Source organism: Rhynchophorus ferrugineus, unplaced genomic scaffold, assembly GCF_030347505.1.
Source record: "Rhynchophorus ferrugineus isolate W39M unplaced genomic scaffold, kcgeb_rfMv2 rfM9, whole genome shotgun sequence".
Classification (NCBI taxonomy): domain Eukaryota; kingdom Metazoa; phylum Arthropoda; class Insecta; order Coleoptera; family Curculionidae; genus Rhynchophorus; species Rhynchophorus ferrugineus.
Genome location: NW_027472588.1, coordinates 33,499,823 through 33,514,581, shown reverse-complemented (window position 1 = coordinate 33,514,581; position 14,759 = coordinate 33,499,823). Strand labels below are relative to the sequence as shown.

General features: G+C 30.3%; 3 protein-coding genes and 1 long non-coding RNA gene across 6 annotated transcripts; 2 read left to right on the top strand and 2 right to left on the bottom strand.

Moving 5' to 3' along the window:
• Positions 1-398: 398 nt before the first annotated feature.
• On the top strand, positions 399-3,752 carry LOC143202777 (putative GTP-binding protein 6). Of its 2 annotated transcripts, none has more exons than XM_076414574.1 (4): positions 399-689; positions 739-1,582; positions 1,638-1,845; positions 1,906-2,192. In XM_076414574.1, exons 1-4 carry the CDS (start codon positions 568-570, stop codon positions 2,133-2,135), a joined length of 1,404 nt encoding a protein of 467 aa, XP_076270689.1. In that variant the 5' UTR covers positions 399-567; the 3' UTR covers positions 2,136-2,192. The 2 variants fall into 2 exon arrangements, with proteins under 2 accessions (XP_076270689.1, XP_076270688.1); XM_076414573.1 differs by lacking the exon at positions 1,906-2,192 and adding an exon at positions 3,615-3,752 and having other exon boundaries at positions 426-689.
• On the bottom strand, positions 994-3,769 carry Urod (Uroporphyrinogen decarboxylase). 2 transcript variants are annotated; one of them, XM_076414578.1, is made up of 5 exons: positions 3,631-3,769; positions 3,397-3,575; positions 3,189-3,344; positions 2,834-3,133; positions 994-2,780 (listed from the first exon to the last, which is right to left on the bottom strand). In XM_076414578.1, the coding sequence occupies exons 1-5, from the start codon at positions 3,752-3,754 to the stop codon at positions 2,463-2,465; spliced, it is 1,077 nt and encodes a 358-aa protein (XP_076270693.1). In that variant the 5' UTR covers positions 3,755-3,769; the 3' UTR covers positions 994-2,462. The 2 variants fall into 2 exon arrangements, with proteins under 2 accessions (XP_076270693.1, XP_076270695.1); XM_076414580.1 differs by lacking the exon at positions 3,189-3,344.
• An 867-nt stretch (positions 3,770-4,636) lies between these two features.
• LOC143202775 (FMR1-interacting protein NUFIP1) lies at positions 4,637-10,295 on the top strand. Its single transcript, XM_076414569.1, has 5 exons — positions 4,637-5,018; positions 5,524-5,902; positions 8,870-9,125; positions 9,183-9,368; positions 9,430-10,295. Exons 1-5 carry the CDS (start codon positions 4,771-4,773, stop codon positions 10,185-10,187), a joined length of 1,827 nt encoding a protein of 608 aa, XP_076270684.1. The 5' UTR covers positions 4,637-4,770; the 3' UTR covers positions 10,188-10,295.
• Positions 10,296-10,643: 348 nt separating this feature from the next.
• LOC143202789 (uncharacterized) lies at positions 10,644-14,028 on the bottom strand. The gene is made up of 3 exons (XR_013007232.1): positions 13,832-14,028; positions 11,393-11,512; positions 10,644-10,876 (listed from the first exon to the last, which is right to left on the bottom strand). It is a non-coding gene; the product is annotated as an uncharacterized LOC143202789 (long non-coding RNA).
• Positions 14,029-14,759: the final 731 nt, after the last annotated feature.

Below are 14,759 nucleotides of genomic sequence, written 5' to 3'. Positions count from 1 at the left end.
TATCCGATGTAGTCTTTCTATATCTAACCAAAGGCCTTGGTACCCGAGGACCTCGACTTGATCTACCGAAGACCTTGTGTTAATAACATTATTTAATGAATTTATGAAATAAATAAAATCGTGTGTGCCTCAAGATTCCTCGCCGTCACCCGAGCTCTTCAACCACTTTATGGCGAATATCTCAGGAATGATGAAGTGACAATCCAACAAGGTAACGGAATATCCAACCTTCTGAATCTACTCATCTGCAGATCTAGAAGGCTTCTCACGCCAGTCAAGTGCTTGTCGCACAGGTGCTAATTCGATCTGTCGTGGATGGATTTAGCGTATGTTACAAGTTCGTTACATCAGCCTGATGAAATCTGTGTCTGATTGGGATCTAAAGAGTAACTCTATAGGGCTCATAGAGTACTCTATGTTAGAGTCACACTTACGAAACCTTCCATACGATTATTGAGCGAAAAAACAAGTTTGCGTAAGGGGGTTTTGTGTTTTTATTTCTATATTTATATAAATATAACCTATACTTTCATTGAGGTTAGAAATATTAAATATCGTTATTTTATTATGTTAGTCAGAAAGAGTTTTTCAAAATGTTTCTATTTAGTCAGAAATATCCATTATTCAAAATCTTTAAAATGCGAAGAATCAATGTCAAATAGCCTTAAGGAGCTCTTTTTAAGCGATAGGTATGTAGATTACCAATTTGTTAAACTTTTTTTAGAGACCGGTTTTTAGTGAGTATAACAAACTAGCTGATCATTATTTTCGTATTAATGAAGCCCATAGATGTTTAATAATCCAGCCTTACGTTAAATGGGGTCCAAAAAAACTAGACATTGAGCCAAAAGAACAGCTTTCTGAAGCTATTGCCTTGGTCAAAACCCTATCATCGTGGGCAATTGTAGATACTATGACAATACCTTTAGATACTCTAGATAGAAAATTCTTGTTTAAAAGTGGATCAATGGATAGAATAAAAGAAATAGTAGATAATAATCCAAGAATAAGTGCTATATTCATTAATTCTAGTCTTTTAAAAAAATCTACAACTTTAATATTACAAGAGAATTTTAGAAAGCCAATTTTTGATAGGTATAAGATTGTTATGAAGATTTTAAAGGCGCATGCAAGTAGTAAACATTCTAAGTTGCAAGTATCGCTAGCAGAACTTAATTATTTACGTAAACGATCAGAACAAGATCTTATTTTTAAAACATACACTTCAGAAGCTTTGAAATTGCTCTTTCAAGAGAGAGAGCAAAAAATTAAGGCCGAGATTGAAAATCTGAGAAAACAAAGAACCCTACTAAGAAATAAAAGAAGCAAAATGGATTACCCATTAGTAGCTGTTGTAGGATATACTAATGCTGGAAAAACTTCTATCATAAAGGCACTTACCGGTGAAAAAAGCCTTAAACCTAAAAATCAACTTTTTGCTACTTTAGATGTAACAGTTCATGAGGGCTGTTTACCATCGGGAATGACCGTTCTTTATGTAGATACAGTAGGGTTTATAACAGATATACCAACAAATCTCATAGAATGTTTCATTGCAACATTAGAAGACGCACTATTAGCGGTAATTTTAATTGTCATCATTAATTTAAAAATCAGTCTATATAAGTATTTTCTAGGATGTTATATTGCATGTAGAAGATTTATCTAGTAAAAGTTTTCATTATAAAAGAAAACATGTACTGAACATACTTAAAAGTTTAGGCAATCAAACAAACTCTAACGTTTCAGATAAAATTTTTACGATCGGTAATAAATGTGATTTAATTGATAATACCGAGGACCCAAATATAGAATGTATGCATGTTTCTGCAGAAAAGGGAATTGGTAAGTTTTGATATATTTATATTGAACATTATTATACACGCTCAAGAATTTTGCCGCTAGGACTACAGAAGCTTGTGCAGGAACTTGAAAAGTTTATATTAAATAAGACAGGAAGACAAAAAATCACAATCAGAGTTCCTAATGGAGGTGATGAGATAAGGTGGCTTTATAAGAATGCTACTATTTTAGAAGAAGTAGCTGATATAAAAAATAACCAGTATGTTCTTGCCAAAGTGATCATTACAGAAGTTAATATTCAAAAGTTTAAAAGTTATTTTATTTCAAAATAAAACCACGATGTTTTTCAAATTATCACTTGATTCAAAATAATAAAAATAGTCAAAATATGTTGCAATTGTATTTCAATTAGAATAGTGGAGTAAGGATAATAATGGAGTAATGCCATAAACACTACAATATTAGATAGTTTGATCTTAAGTAAATTCATAAAAATATCAACCACCCCTATATTAAAACCAACAAAGAAATACGGTAAATGCAATTTGGATCCATATTAACTAACAGTTTCTTAGATCAAAACTAGCATTATGTTGCTAGATTATACTAGATATAATATTCTAAAACGGACTTCCTCAATTTATAAGAGACTTAAAAAATCAACAGTTATATTTATGCACTACATCTATAATTGCATGAACTGCATCAATAGGAGCATCTGGATATATTCCATGCCCCAAGTTAACTATATATCTTTCATGGCCAAATTCCTCCAGCATTTTCTGAACCATTGATTTTAGCTGACCAATAGGGGCATAGAGAGCACATGGATCCAAATTTCCTTGCAGGGTAATGTTTTTGTTCTTGAATATATTTCGGACAAACTTTGGATCTACAGTCCAATCGACACCTATAACTTCATAACCGAGGTCTGCCTGTTCCTCTAAACAATACCAACCACCTTTTGCAAATAGAACCTAAATATGAAGTCATTAAAATTTGCATTTAAGATATAAACAAAATTGTATACCATAGGGACCTCATCAAGTTTCTTATCTCTTAATTTGCTTCTAACTTCTTCGGATATTCTTTTCAAATAAGGCAAACAAAAGTCTTTATATAGATCCTTATTTAAATATTCAGCATTGCTATCAAATACCTGGACAATTTGAGCCCCATGTTCAATTTGCAACACTAAATAATCTATAATAACATTCGTTAAAATATTCAAAAGTTGATGGGATTCTTTGGGAAATGCATATAGCCATTTCCTTGCTTTGGAATAAGTTTTTGAGCCACCTCCTTCAATCATATATCCCATTAGCGTCCACTAAAAAGGACACACAATGCAATTGAATGTTAAAATTATTTTAATTGGTACATACTGGAGCACCACTAAAACCAAATATAGGAACTTTGCCTTCTAATTTGTGCCTTGTTAAATTAATAGCTTCTCCAACATATTTAAGCTTATCGACTACTCTTTCTGTCACTAAATTAGACAAAGTCTCTATAGTAAGGGGTTGTGGTAACACAGGGCCCTATCGATAAAATATCAGAATGTTTTGATTTAATATGATAATATATAATTACTATTCCTGCTCGCATTTCAACTTCTAGACCTAATGCTTCAGGTATCACTAAAATATCACTAAATATAATTGAAGCATCCAAATCATAACGTCTAATTGGCATAAGTGTAACTTCAGTGGCATATTCAGCATTTTTACATATCTCAAAAAAACTGTGTCCTTCACGAAACTCTCGAAATTCTACAATTAATATTTGTTTTGATTTATTATATTTTACAGTAGATCAGCTGAATACCTGGTAAATGCCTTCCTGCCTGTCGCATTATCCATATTGGAAGCTTGTCAGGAATTTCCCCACGAGCAGCTTTTAAAATTCTATCATTTTTAAGGGATGGAAAATTATTATCTATTTTAGACATGTTGTTACATGAAACTTTTGCTTAAGTCTTTGGGCAAAATTAACCTAAATATATAAGTGGTATGAACTCGACATAAAATGAATTAAAGGTCAATATGTTAAATCTAAAAACAGTGTGGTTACCTTTGATAGAATGTTTTATTAAGTTAGTATTAATAATTTATATAGACATTAAAAATTATCACACATAATCTATAATCATAGATTAGGTAGAAAACAAGAAAGTATAGATTAGAAAGGGGATAACTTAATTCTACTTGTTTTGAACAAATAGCCTATAATAAGTTTTTATATTTTCATCTTTTGAGTACAAAATGTAATCAATACATTATTAAAACAATATTAATACAGTTGAAGAAAAATTTCTTGAAAACTATGAAGAATTTGATTTAAAAATGAATTAGCCAGAAAATAATTCAATCAATAGTAGTAGCATTTAATGAGGTGTATATATTTTTTCACTTTTTGTTTTAATTTTTAATAAAGAATTAGTATCAATATAATGTTTATTTATAAATTATTTATTATAGTAATTCATATTTATTTAATATATACTGAATGGTTGTAAATTCAATATATATTCCAAATTAAAACTATAATGCTGTAAAAAAAATTCTTTCCTATGAATCATATATAATGTAGTACGATTATTGGTTATATATGCTGATAAACATGGAAATTTGAAAAATGACATCTCTATATTGATATTGAATCAAGGAAAAATGCTATTATGTAATTACTATATGAAATAACAAGCATGTATAAAAGGTAGGTAAAACTATTTTTGTATATAAACAAATATATATTTATAAGCCAATAACTGTAATACAATTTTTAATTTTCGCACCAATTTTGAACCGGATGTTATACTATTTCGGTTGGACATTCTGTTTTCGGAAGACAGAGACGCTGTCGCCATTTGCCATCAAAAACGTATATAGAGTTTGATAATTTTATTAAGACTTATATTTTTTAAGTATCCGTATAAGAATAATAACCATTATTTCTATTAATATTATGGGCGCCCCCGCTGGACGTGGAAAACCAAAACGGGGTGGCACACGCGGTGGAATTAATAAAAGAGGTGGTCGAACAGTTAACGGTAATCCGGTATCATTTGGCATGATGAGAGGCGGTATGGGACCTATGCGCGGTGGTATGCGACCCCCAATGGGCCCACCAGGAATGAGGGGAAGACCGATGCCGGGGCCGCCTCCAAGAATGATGGGGCCAGGACTTCGGGGTCCACCACCACCAGGAATGAGGTAAGTTTATATACGAAACTGAATTACCTTAAAATGTAACTTGTCTTTGTATATATAGTCCATGCTGAGATTGTTTAATTATCTTTCTGTAGTAAATTGAATCAAGGAAATAAAGAAACAGACGATTATTGACAGTTTGTCATTCATTTTTAGATTTAATAACCAGAATAGCTACATTAGAGCATGTTTGTTATTTGGACTTTAGTGTTAAAACTATTAACGCTTTTTATTAATGCTTTTTATATTAAAATATGAATTGTTACTAATATTTATAATATTTATACTTGAAACAATATTTTTCAAATACCCACATATTATGTTATATTTTAATTGTATATTTAACACTTTATTAATGGATCACAAATGCAAACTGGTTTTACATAGCTAGTTCTAACTAATAACTTATGTTATTATATATATTTGAACAATTTTACCTTTAGAAACAGATGTATCGAAAGACGATTTTTGAGGATAGTCAATACAATAGTGTAAACTCTTATTTTAGACCACCTCCACCTGGTATGCGACCTCCACCGGGTATGCGACCACCACCGCCACCTATGCTGATGATTTGCCCGCCGATGCCAATGAGAGGCGGTTTTCGAGGTGGTCCTCGGGGTAAAGGTCGTTTTCCGCCCGACATGAGAGGTTTTAAACGGGGCGGCAGAATTATTAAGAAAAATCGGCCGAGCTTAAAAAATATCGATCTTAGTCTGCCCTGGGTAACAGAGGCGATTAAATCTGAATTTACAAAAAAGGATGAGCTATTGGCACAGGCTAAAAAGACACAGAGTCAGGAAGATTGGAAAAACTATAGGGACCAGAGGGAAAAATGCAGCAGGGTGTACCAGGAAGGAGAGAAAGGACAATTGGGGCAGGAGGAGGTGCGTATCCCGCAGCTATTGCCCGAGACTAATTTTAAGCGAACTACGGCGCCTATTGATTATACAGCAGACGTCGACTTATAGGTATTTCTCATTAATAACATTCTGTCCTAAAAATCTTTTACGATTTCCACTATTGGGCAGAACAATTTAACTAATATATGACCTATAGTGGGGATGATCAATCAGATAGTCAAACTTAGGCGAATTTTTATGTTAATTATAATTATCTGTCTAGTAATATGTCCTGGTTGGTTTTTGTTTCTGTACATCAATTTTTTTTTAAAAGAAAAAGTGCCACCTTTTATGAATGTTTTATATAATATCATTAGATATATATGAGGAATACCTATAATAAAATTAATGTTTTTCATTTTGCCGGGATTTTTGGCAAGGTTAAAAGTATTTTAGTTATTTCTCATTTGTTTTTATCCCTCCAATCATCCAAAGAAGAATACTATATTTGGTAGATAGATTTATTTTTCCTAGTATAAAACATCAACCTTTTTTGCTTTATAATATCTTAGATACAAAAACCAATATAATTTTTAACCATTTTGTTCCTTTTCAAACGTTTCTTAAAATTCGCCTAAAACCTCAATTAAAGCTTATGAAAAGTGTGTCTTATATTTAGTCGTAATAGTCTTCTTTGGGTTTATTTGTATGTAGAGCAATCTAAATTTTAGCTTTTTAAAATATAAGACACAAAGACAAGTATTTCAGGAAATTCATAAAGATATGTCTTAGTTAGAATTTATAAAAGTCAACCTCCTCTCTTGAAGAGAACCAAATAAAATACATTCTTCAAGCAAGGAAACAACTGCTTACAACAACTCCGTCATATTTTAACTGTTTTTTGTAGTTGTTTAATATTAAAAAAAAACAATACAAAGAACTGTTAAAGGAGGATTAAACTGCTTTGAATAATCCATTATAATGGCTATCACAGGTCACTTTTGCATATTTTTTTGAGTATATGTTGTTTCATTAATAGACCACCTGCAAAAAAAGTGACCTCAAAAACTCATCAACGACCTAATGATATTTGGGGCTGTTCCATGAGTTTATAACATTAATCAAGATAAATCTAATACAGTTTTGATATTCATTGATTTTTTTTGTTTGTGAGAAAATCTAAAACAATTGGGTATCTTTACAGGACAAAAGCAAAAATGTTTCCGCAGAAGCAGAGTCGAACAAAAATTTAGAAAGTAACAATGACACAACAGTCTCGGGCTGAGACTTGTTATCAATCAACAAATTCCGAAGTCACTCAGCTAAAAGGGCTCTCTTAATTTTTTCTTACATATGGCTGTCAATAAGACTTGGAGCCCACCAAAATTTCACTTATTATTTCTTTTTTGCAATATTTTGTTAATACTAATTGTCATTTATTATTTCTTGATTTAAATTAGATGTAAAAACAGGAATAATTGACTTGTCGAATTTTGTATGTCCAATGTGTAGTTGTTAAATTAGTCAGAAATAATTTCAAATTTTTATACAAGAATTTTGCTTGTTCACAAGCTAGTAAATATATAATGTAATATAATTAAATTATAAATGGAAATTAACCAAGGTTTCTGTTGTTTTATCTCAGAATTATTTTATATATATAGTAAGTAACGTACCTTGATTGGTACTATAAGTACCTTTTAATATTAATGTAATTATAGGAGAAATTAATTAATAAAAAAGTATTTTGAAAACAAACAAATATCTCACTTCTTTTTTCTAAGCTTACTTTGTTCTTTTTTTTTTCTCATAGCTTTTGTCACTCCCTAACATTCTTTGTGTAAGAAAGACAGTTTTTGAATTCTGTCCTCTTAAATTTTCCTGAGTTAGAATTAATTTTTTTGTTAACTGCAAATTGCATATGTGTAGGGATTTTATCAATGTTTTAGAATCGGATATATCTTATATATATCAATATATGCATTTTAGAATCACATTGATAAATTCATCCTAAAAATAATGTATCAGTTTATCTAATTTTATCGGAGATGTAAAAATACAGAATGAGTGAGTTGCAGTAGTAGCTTTTTATATTGTTTGAAGAATTATTTCTAAGAAAGCCCTTTCTGCAGACTTATTTAACTTATTTTTGAGGTAATGTGTTGTGAGTAGTTGTGAGTTTTTCCGAGCAATTTTTATATTATTTTAATCAAACGGAATATTATTGCATATTTAATATTTTGTTAATAAATATTTAATATAAAATTCCGGCATTAGAGCGAAGTATTAATAATAAATTCATACTAGGCGATTAGTTCTACACTGCAAGTTTTTCACAAGTACTCATAACGACAGTTATCTGATTTTATAAATCGGGCTAATCTGTTTTTAAGATCTCACTTATCAGATGCGGTCTGTGTAATGTTTATTTATATTTTAATTTGTGATATTCCGAATAACACCTAAAACTTTTACAATTAAGTCTACTCAGGAAAAACACAATAACTGATCCAGATAATTTACCACTTAGAGAGTCCACACTCCAAAAAAAAAATTATACATATATAGTAATTTTGGAGTGGTGCAACTATCAGTCAAATGAAAGGATCATTATCTCTATCAAGAAACTATAGGTTTTCTTGATATGCTGGAGTTTAAAGTGAGCCCGTAAGTTGTAACAGTTTTATTTATACTGCATTTTTCTTTTATTTGTTTTCACAGATAATCCAAATCTTTGTCTTTTATGCCTTTTTATTTGTTTTTGAACATATCAATTAATGAAAAATATATATTAACTAAAAAAAAACAGTTTCAAAGTAGTTTCTCTAAGCTAGCCAATTCTGTACTTTTCAATAGGTAGACCACATTTTCTTTTTTGTTTTGTTTTTATGTACGTGAAACAGGTCATAATTCAAGATATCCATATCAATAAGAAAAAGGTTTCTCTTGAACTGTGATCTAAAGCGCAGATGTCTGTTCTGAGTTCGTGCTTAAATATATTTCTCTTGTAAGGTTTGCGATTTGGAAGATTATGTACATCCGGAAGATGATATCGTATTAGAAGAAGAATACATTGATGAACTGGATAATGATCAGTACACCTATCAGAGTACTAATTTCAGTTGCGATACGTGTGAACGAGAATTTGCTTCACAAGAACAATACGATGTACATATGTCAGAACATAGAACCTGTAATCTAGAAGGTTGCACGTTTACTGCGCATGAGAAAATCATTGAAAAACATATCAAGATGCAGCATTCTACTGGTATTCAATATTTTATTTTATTTTTATATATACCGCTAATATAATATTGATTTAAAGGTTTGTATGAGAAAATAAAAAATTTAAATACTCCTCAAGACATTGCTAAGTGGATAGAAGAAAGAAAGAAGAGATATCCAAGTAAAGAGAACATCGAAAAGAGGTATAAGGAGCAGGAGGCTCGTATCAAACGCGGAGAACGGATTCCCAAGAAGAATGACAGGTTTGGAAAGGATAAATACAGATGTAAGGATATATCGCATCGTTGTGTTTTATCTATATATTGATCTATTGTTTTTTCTTTTAGTGGCTAAGAATGAAAAACCTTCGCATTCTATTCAACAAAATCGCGAAACAAAGAAAAAAAAGAAGAAACTAAAACCTCAGCCAAAAGTATCTTTGATTGATGAGAAGTGCGACTGGAACGGTAAAATGTTTCCCTTCCGAGGTACTTCTGAATTATTTGGTGCTGACGATGTAAAAGTAGTGAGTGATTTTGATGATACCGAGTGGCAAGATCATAGTGGTATTGTTAATGTTAAAATAAACAACTCTCTGGGGTCCTTGATGGCCGCTTATGGATCGGATAGTGAAGAGGATGACGCAGGTGAGGCGAAGAATTCTCCAACTAAAAATGGAAATACTCAATGTCAGAAGGAAGTTAAGGATAGTGATATAGTATTGAGCGAATTAAATAGCACTACCGTTACAAATTTAAGTGATGGCGAAGCGCCCGATGAACAAAAAATTGTTAAGCAGTGTATAAATGAAGTCGAGGAAGGGCCGGACGAGTCTAACAAACTGTCAAACGCGGTTCCCAGTAAAGGAAAGCGAAAGCGTTTACACCAGAGAGGCTTTAAAACCAAAAAGCGAAAGGTAACAGCTGAAAATGATCGGCCTGCTTCCATCAAACGAAAGGTAGATAATTTCCCTCATAATAATTTCAAAAAACGAAAGGTGACATTGTTGGAGAAATTGTTAGAAAATGAAATCAGACACGAGCGTAATTTAATATTGCAGTGCGTTAGGTATGTCGTGCAGAATAACTTCTTTAAAAGTTCCTAAGATAATTATGTGGTAAATCTCGTGATTGTTATATCTGTGATTTATTTTTAGTTATCAAAACATGTTTTTGACTTATGCTTTAACTTATCAATAAATTAAATTAACCAATTAGTCTTTTTCTAATAATTCTGTTATTTTATGTTACTATGAAGTTTTTTCTGAAGTGGTCAGATTTATATTGACTTTCAATATACAGGAATTTTGTTTTGATTTCATAAAATTTCGAGGTTTCTAATAATTATATGGATTATATAACATTTTACATAGATTAAATACATTTTCCGCCATAAACAATGAAGCTCAATGAGACACACCCCCTTTTCGGCGCGTCATTTCGAACAGTTATAATATTTTGGCAGCTGTTGTCGGCAGATGACGTTGGTCATGACGTATTGAATCTTTATTACCATGTTTTTGATTTGTTTTGCAAGGAATACGGAAGGCAATAAAATCAGGTTTATTAAAAGAAAAATTTGTCTATTTATTTTGGCTTAATAATATTCCATAATTCTAAACTAAATGTCTTAATACTTATAAAAGTACAAATTACATAGTTGTGATGTGAAGATGAAGATATTTGATGATCGCTGTACGGTGTGTCGTCGCAAACCATTTTTTAATGTCAACGGATGGCACGTGACGAGATGGAGTCGGTGTGATCTGGGTGTTTTTTTGTTGTGTTAATTGGCCTGCAAACGAAAAGAAAATGCTAATTATTAGACCTGGCATGAAAAAACCACGTAGTTATTTTTCAAAATCGACCGAAAAATGGGTCAGGACCGGTCAGTAAACAACATTTGGATTCGGCAAAAAGCCTATAAATAAACCTGAAAAATTCGTGAAAATAGTCGATCCGGTTGTCGATGTGACGACTTTATTTTTAAACGCCGGTGCTATTGCCAACGGTGTACTTTTTGTGAGTTGTTGTTTTCCTCGGGGGCGGTGTTACTCCACTGGCTGTAATATGCCTAAGATTTATATTGATATAGTCTAACCCTGTGCCAAATGCTCAACTATTTGATTACACTATAAAATGTATTTATGACCCACTGATTTAAAACGTTCTTACCTTTATATTTTATTACTTTTGATAGCTATCACTATGTCAACAGAAATCATTTTAATATAATATTTATTAGCATGACTCAAAATTTATTTTATGAATAGAAGGATTTGCATTTTCGACTATTTAAAAAATAACTTACATTAATTTACAGCATTCCTGAGTATAAAGCCCATAGTACTAGTAACAGTGCTATGAGGATAAGGTAAGTAGTAATTAAGCTTTTTCCCTCACTGGCGTTGGTAGGCATCCTGACTTATTCCTGTAAAGCAAAAAATAATTCAAATTAATTTATTAGACTTTTATGTTGTTTTATTTGGACGCAACCCAAATGTGTCTGCTGAAATTGTTCGATATTATCATTCGTATTCAAACCCATTAATTCTAATAGAAGTCAGATTTATTTATACACAAATTTTCCATAAATACTTGGGGTACCGTAGGAATTCTGAGTAGAAATATAATTAATTTTAAAGAGACCTTTCTAGGTAAAATACAGAACATGATAAATATATATCTGTGTTGATATTTACACATTTTTGAATCGGGTTTTAAATATCTAACTTCAATCAGCGTGAACATTGTATCTTGAATACTGTATTAAATTCTATATGATAAATATATTTTTAATAATACTGTATAATATATAGTAGATGTTTTCATTATGTTGTTATATGATAAGAATATTTTAGAGAATCATCAGAATTTGTTTCAAGGGAACAAAATAGGGAGCGCTTATTTTTAATAGCTGTAATTCTGCACGAATCCATTTGTCAATGGTAGTAATGCATATTTTTAGAAAATTATATTTAACCATCTTAAAATTGTCGTTCTGAATTTCTTTTTTTAATGTCCTGCAAAACAGCAAACACCTGGGAGTAATCCAAACTAGAACGAGATGGAAAAAATGTAAATGCAGAAATTTGCTTTTCTGTGCTATGGATAGTTAGTATTATTCTGAATTCTTACTTCATGTTGCATTTATGAATATTTATAGAAGGCTAAATGTGTACCTTCTTGAAAGGCTACAATATTGACCGACTATTTTCGTACATTTTTTTGAGTCTTTACAAAACACATGGCAGGAACAGTAAACATCAACAGCTTTTTTACTAGTTAGTCGTATTTTTAGAATCGTGAAATGCTCGTTCGTTATCTTACTCGATATGAAAACAAATTGAATCTGGGAGAATTTCAAAGGATTAAAACCATCTTGCCGGTCTTACTTCATTTCGATATGTATAACGTTTTATATAATCGATCATTGAATATATTTACCGTAAATTATGACTAATCTATACCCATTTCATCCTCAGTTGTTATATAAACATGTATAATATTATTTATTAATAATTACACTGCTAAAATATATAAGATCTTATAAATATTATAAGTTATATGTTAATAAATAACACCACTAAACATATTAATCAACACTTAAAAAATATAGGGCAAAGCACTGTTTTTTTTTTGGCAATTGGCATCAAAACAATAATTTAAATTAGTCGAATTGTTGCCTAGAATATATATTTGTTTCTAGTTTTAGTCCTATTTATATCGAAAAAGTTTTAATATAGAATATAATTCATTTGTGTTTTAGATTAATGGTGTATAATAACACCTTCGCCAAAGGATTTAAAATATTTTAACTAATAAGTAGATTATATTTTTAGAAAAACATTTTCTCTTCCCTGCTAAAATAACAAAAATACATTTTTTAATTACAAGATTCTCCTTCCTGGATAAATTCATTCATGGAACTTTGGAGAAAGTCAATTATATTGTAGGTACTAAAACATAACATAGTTTTCCTTATAATATTACTTAAATCATTAACATATTTTAGCCAATATTTATAAAACAGCTTCCGCTGTTAAGTTTAATTAGTAATGTTGTTTTTATAAGTAACATAGTTGTTTGTTGGTTGTGAATGTTTTGTATTTTGTAAGAATAATCACCTCAGTTACTACATAGCTTTTTCTACCTTGGTCATTTTGACAATCGGTCCATGTACTTCACGAACAGCCTAATGCTCTCAAGGGTGATAATAGATGATCGAGATCTGATTTCAAACCCATGTTAAGCTGTAGTTTCGGTAACGAATGTACTTATGAATACCACCTCTATTAAATTGTATTTACGATAACCTTTTTTGTTTTGATCGCCGATATTCATGCTACAATAGTATTTGAATTATTTTTAACTTATGACTATTTAAAGCAATATATGAAAATTATATTTTACATATTAATATTAAGAGTAAATACGCATAGCAATATTAAATTTGTTTTCTGCATTAAATGCAAATTATTAACTATTAAATTATAAAATTTGGCAATTTTAAATAGTAATTGTTAACATAAAACTATTAATACCGTATTATATAAATTCCTAGAAATACTATACTATATAAATTCTTAGAAGTCTTATACACTTTTTCTAAATAATATATTTTATGTTAAATGGTTTTCTAAATTCAGTTAATTATTAAAATAAATTAATTAGTATGATTTTTTTTCTCTTTGGTTAACGAATCTTAAGTTGTTAATGTATTTTCTTCTAGATATCTTTTATCACATACCTTACAAGATCAGTATGTATCACACAACTAGTCACTAGAAAGACTAAATCGAATATGAGGGGTCAAACAATATGAACCGCCAGGTTTGAATCGCGTTTCTATTTTTGCCGTAGTTTCTGGATATTTTCATTTTGTTTGAAAATGCTCTAGAATCATACAGCGAGAACCGATCGAAGCTTTTTGCCCGCGCTAGACAGGACTAGTCAATATCTGACACAATAAAATGATTTAGTTTGATTATTATTTCAATATGAAATTGATGTTTGACATATATTATTTTTGTTCAAAAATATATTTTCCCATAGGCTTATAACAGCAAAACATATTTATAACACAAGCAGTTTTTAATATATTTAAAATTTTAAACAAATGAAAAGAGCTAATGTTAATAATTTATAGGTTATGTCTAATAAAAATCTTTAGATATAACCTAGATTTTAATTTTTTACAGGTTATCCTATGTCTTGTTTATTCGGACATTTATGAAAGTGCATTATATATTGAAATATTTATAAAACTTCTAATAATAATCGAGCTAGTCGTACAACTTACCTTGTAGATTATCTATGAGCCTTGGGGAAAGTTGCTGGAAAAGTTGAGACATGGGGGCAAACAGATAGTTATTTTCTGTATTTGGTTTCCCAAGCGCAGTTGGTCATAATTAACAATACTCAATGAGGATATTGTCGTCATTGTTACCTATTGTTAAATTAATATTTATATTTTTATATTAATTAACACAAACAAAAATAGTACACTATAAAAATTTAGAATATACATTTCCTATCCTCCTATGACACTTAATGGCCAAAAATCAGTATATTCAATTTATTTCGTTTTTATACTAAATCTGTAATATATTAACAGTCCATCTGTCAAAGTTGTTTTAGAAACATAAACAAGCCATGCAACAAAAGTAAAATTGAAC

Coding starts and splice junctions, on each gene's coding strand:
- LOC143202777 (XM_076414574.1), top strand. CDS start 568: ATGTTAGTCAGAAAGAGTTTTTCAAAATGTTTCTATTTAGTCAGAAAT. Junction 690..738: donor GAGCTCTTTTTAAGCGATAG/GTATGTAGATTA, acceptor ACCGGTTTTTAG/TGAGTATAACAAACTAGCTG. Junction 1,846..1,905: donor TTCTGCAGAAAAGGGAATTG/GTAAGTTTTGAT, acceptor TTTTGCCGCTAG/GACTACAGAAGCTTGTGCAG.
- Urod (XM_076414578.1), bottom strand. CDS start 3,754: ATGTCTAAAATAGATAATAATTTTCCATCCCTTAAAAATGATAGAATT. Junction 3,576..3,630: donor GGCAGGAAGGCATTTACCAG/GTATTCAGCTGA, acceptor TATTAATTGTAG/AATTTCGAGAGTTTCGTGAA. Junction 3,134..3,188: donor TTGGTTTTAGTGGTGCTCCA/GTATGTACCAAT, acceptor TGTCCTTTTTAG/TGGACGCTAATGGGATATAT.
- LOC143202775 (XM_076414569.1), top strand. CDS start 4,771: ATGGGCGCCCCCGCTGGACGTGGAAAACCAAAACGGGGTGGCACACGC. Junction 5,019..5,523: donor CCACCACCACCAGGAATGAG/GTAAGTTTATAT, acceptor CTCTTATTTTAG/ACCACCTCCACCTGGTATGC. Junction 9,126..9,182: donor CAAGATGCAGCATTCTACTG/GTATTCAATATT, acceptor ATTGATTTAAAG/GTTTGTATGAGAAAATAAAA.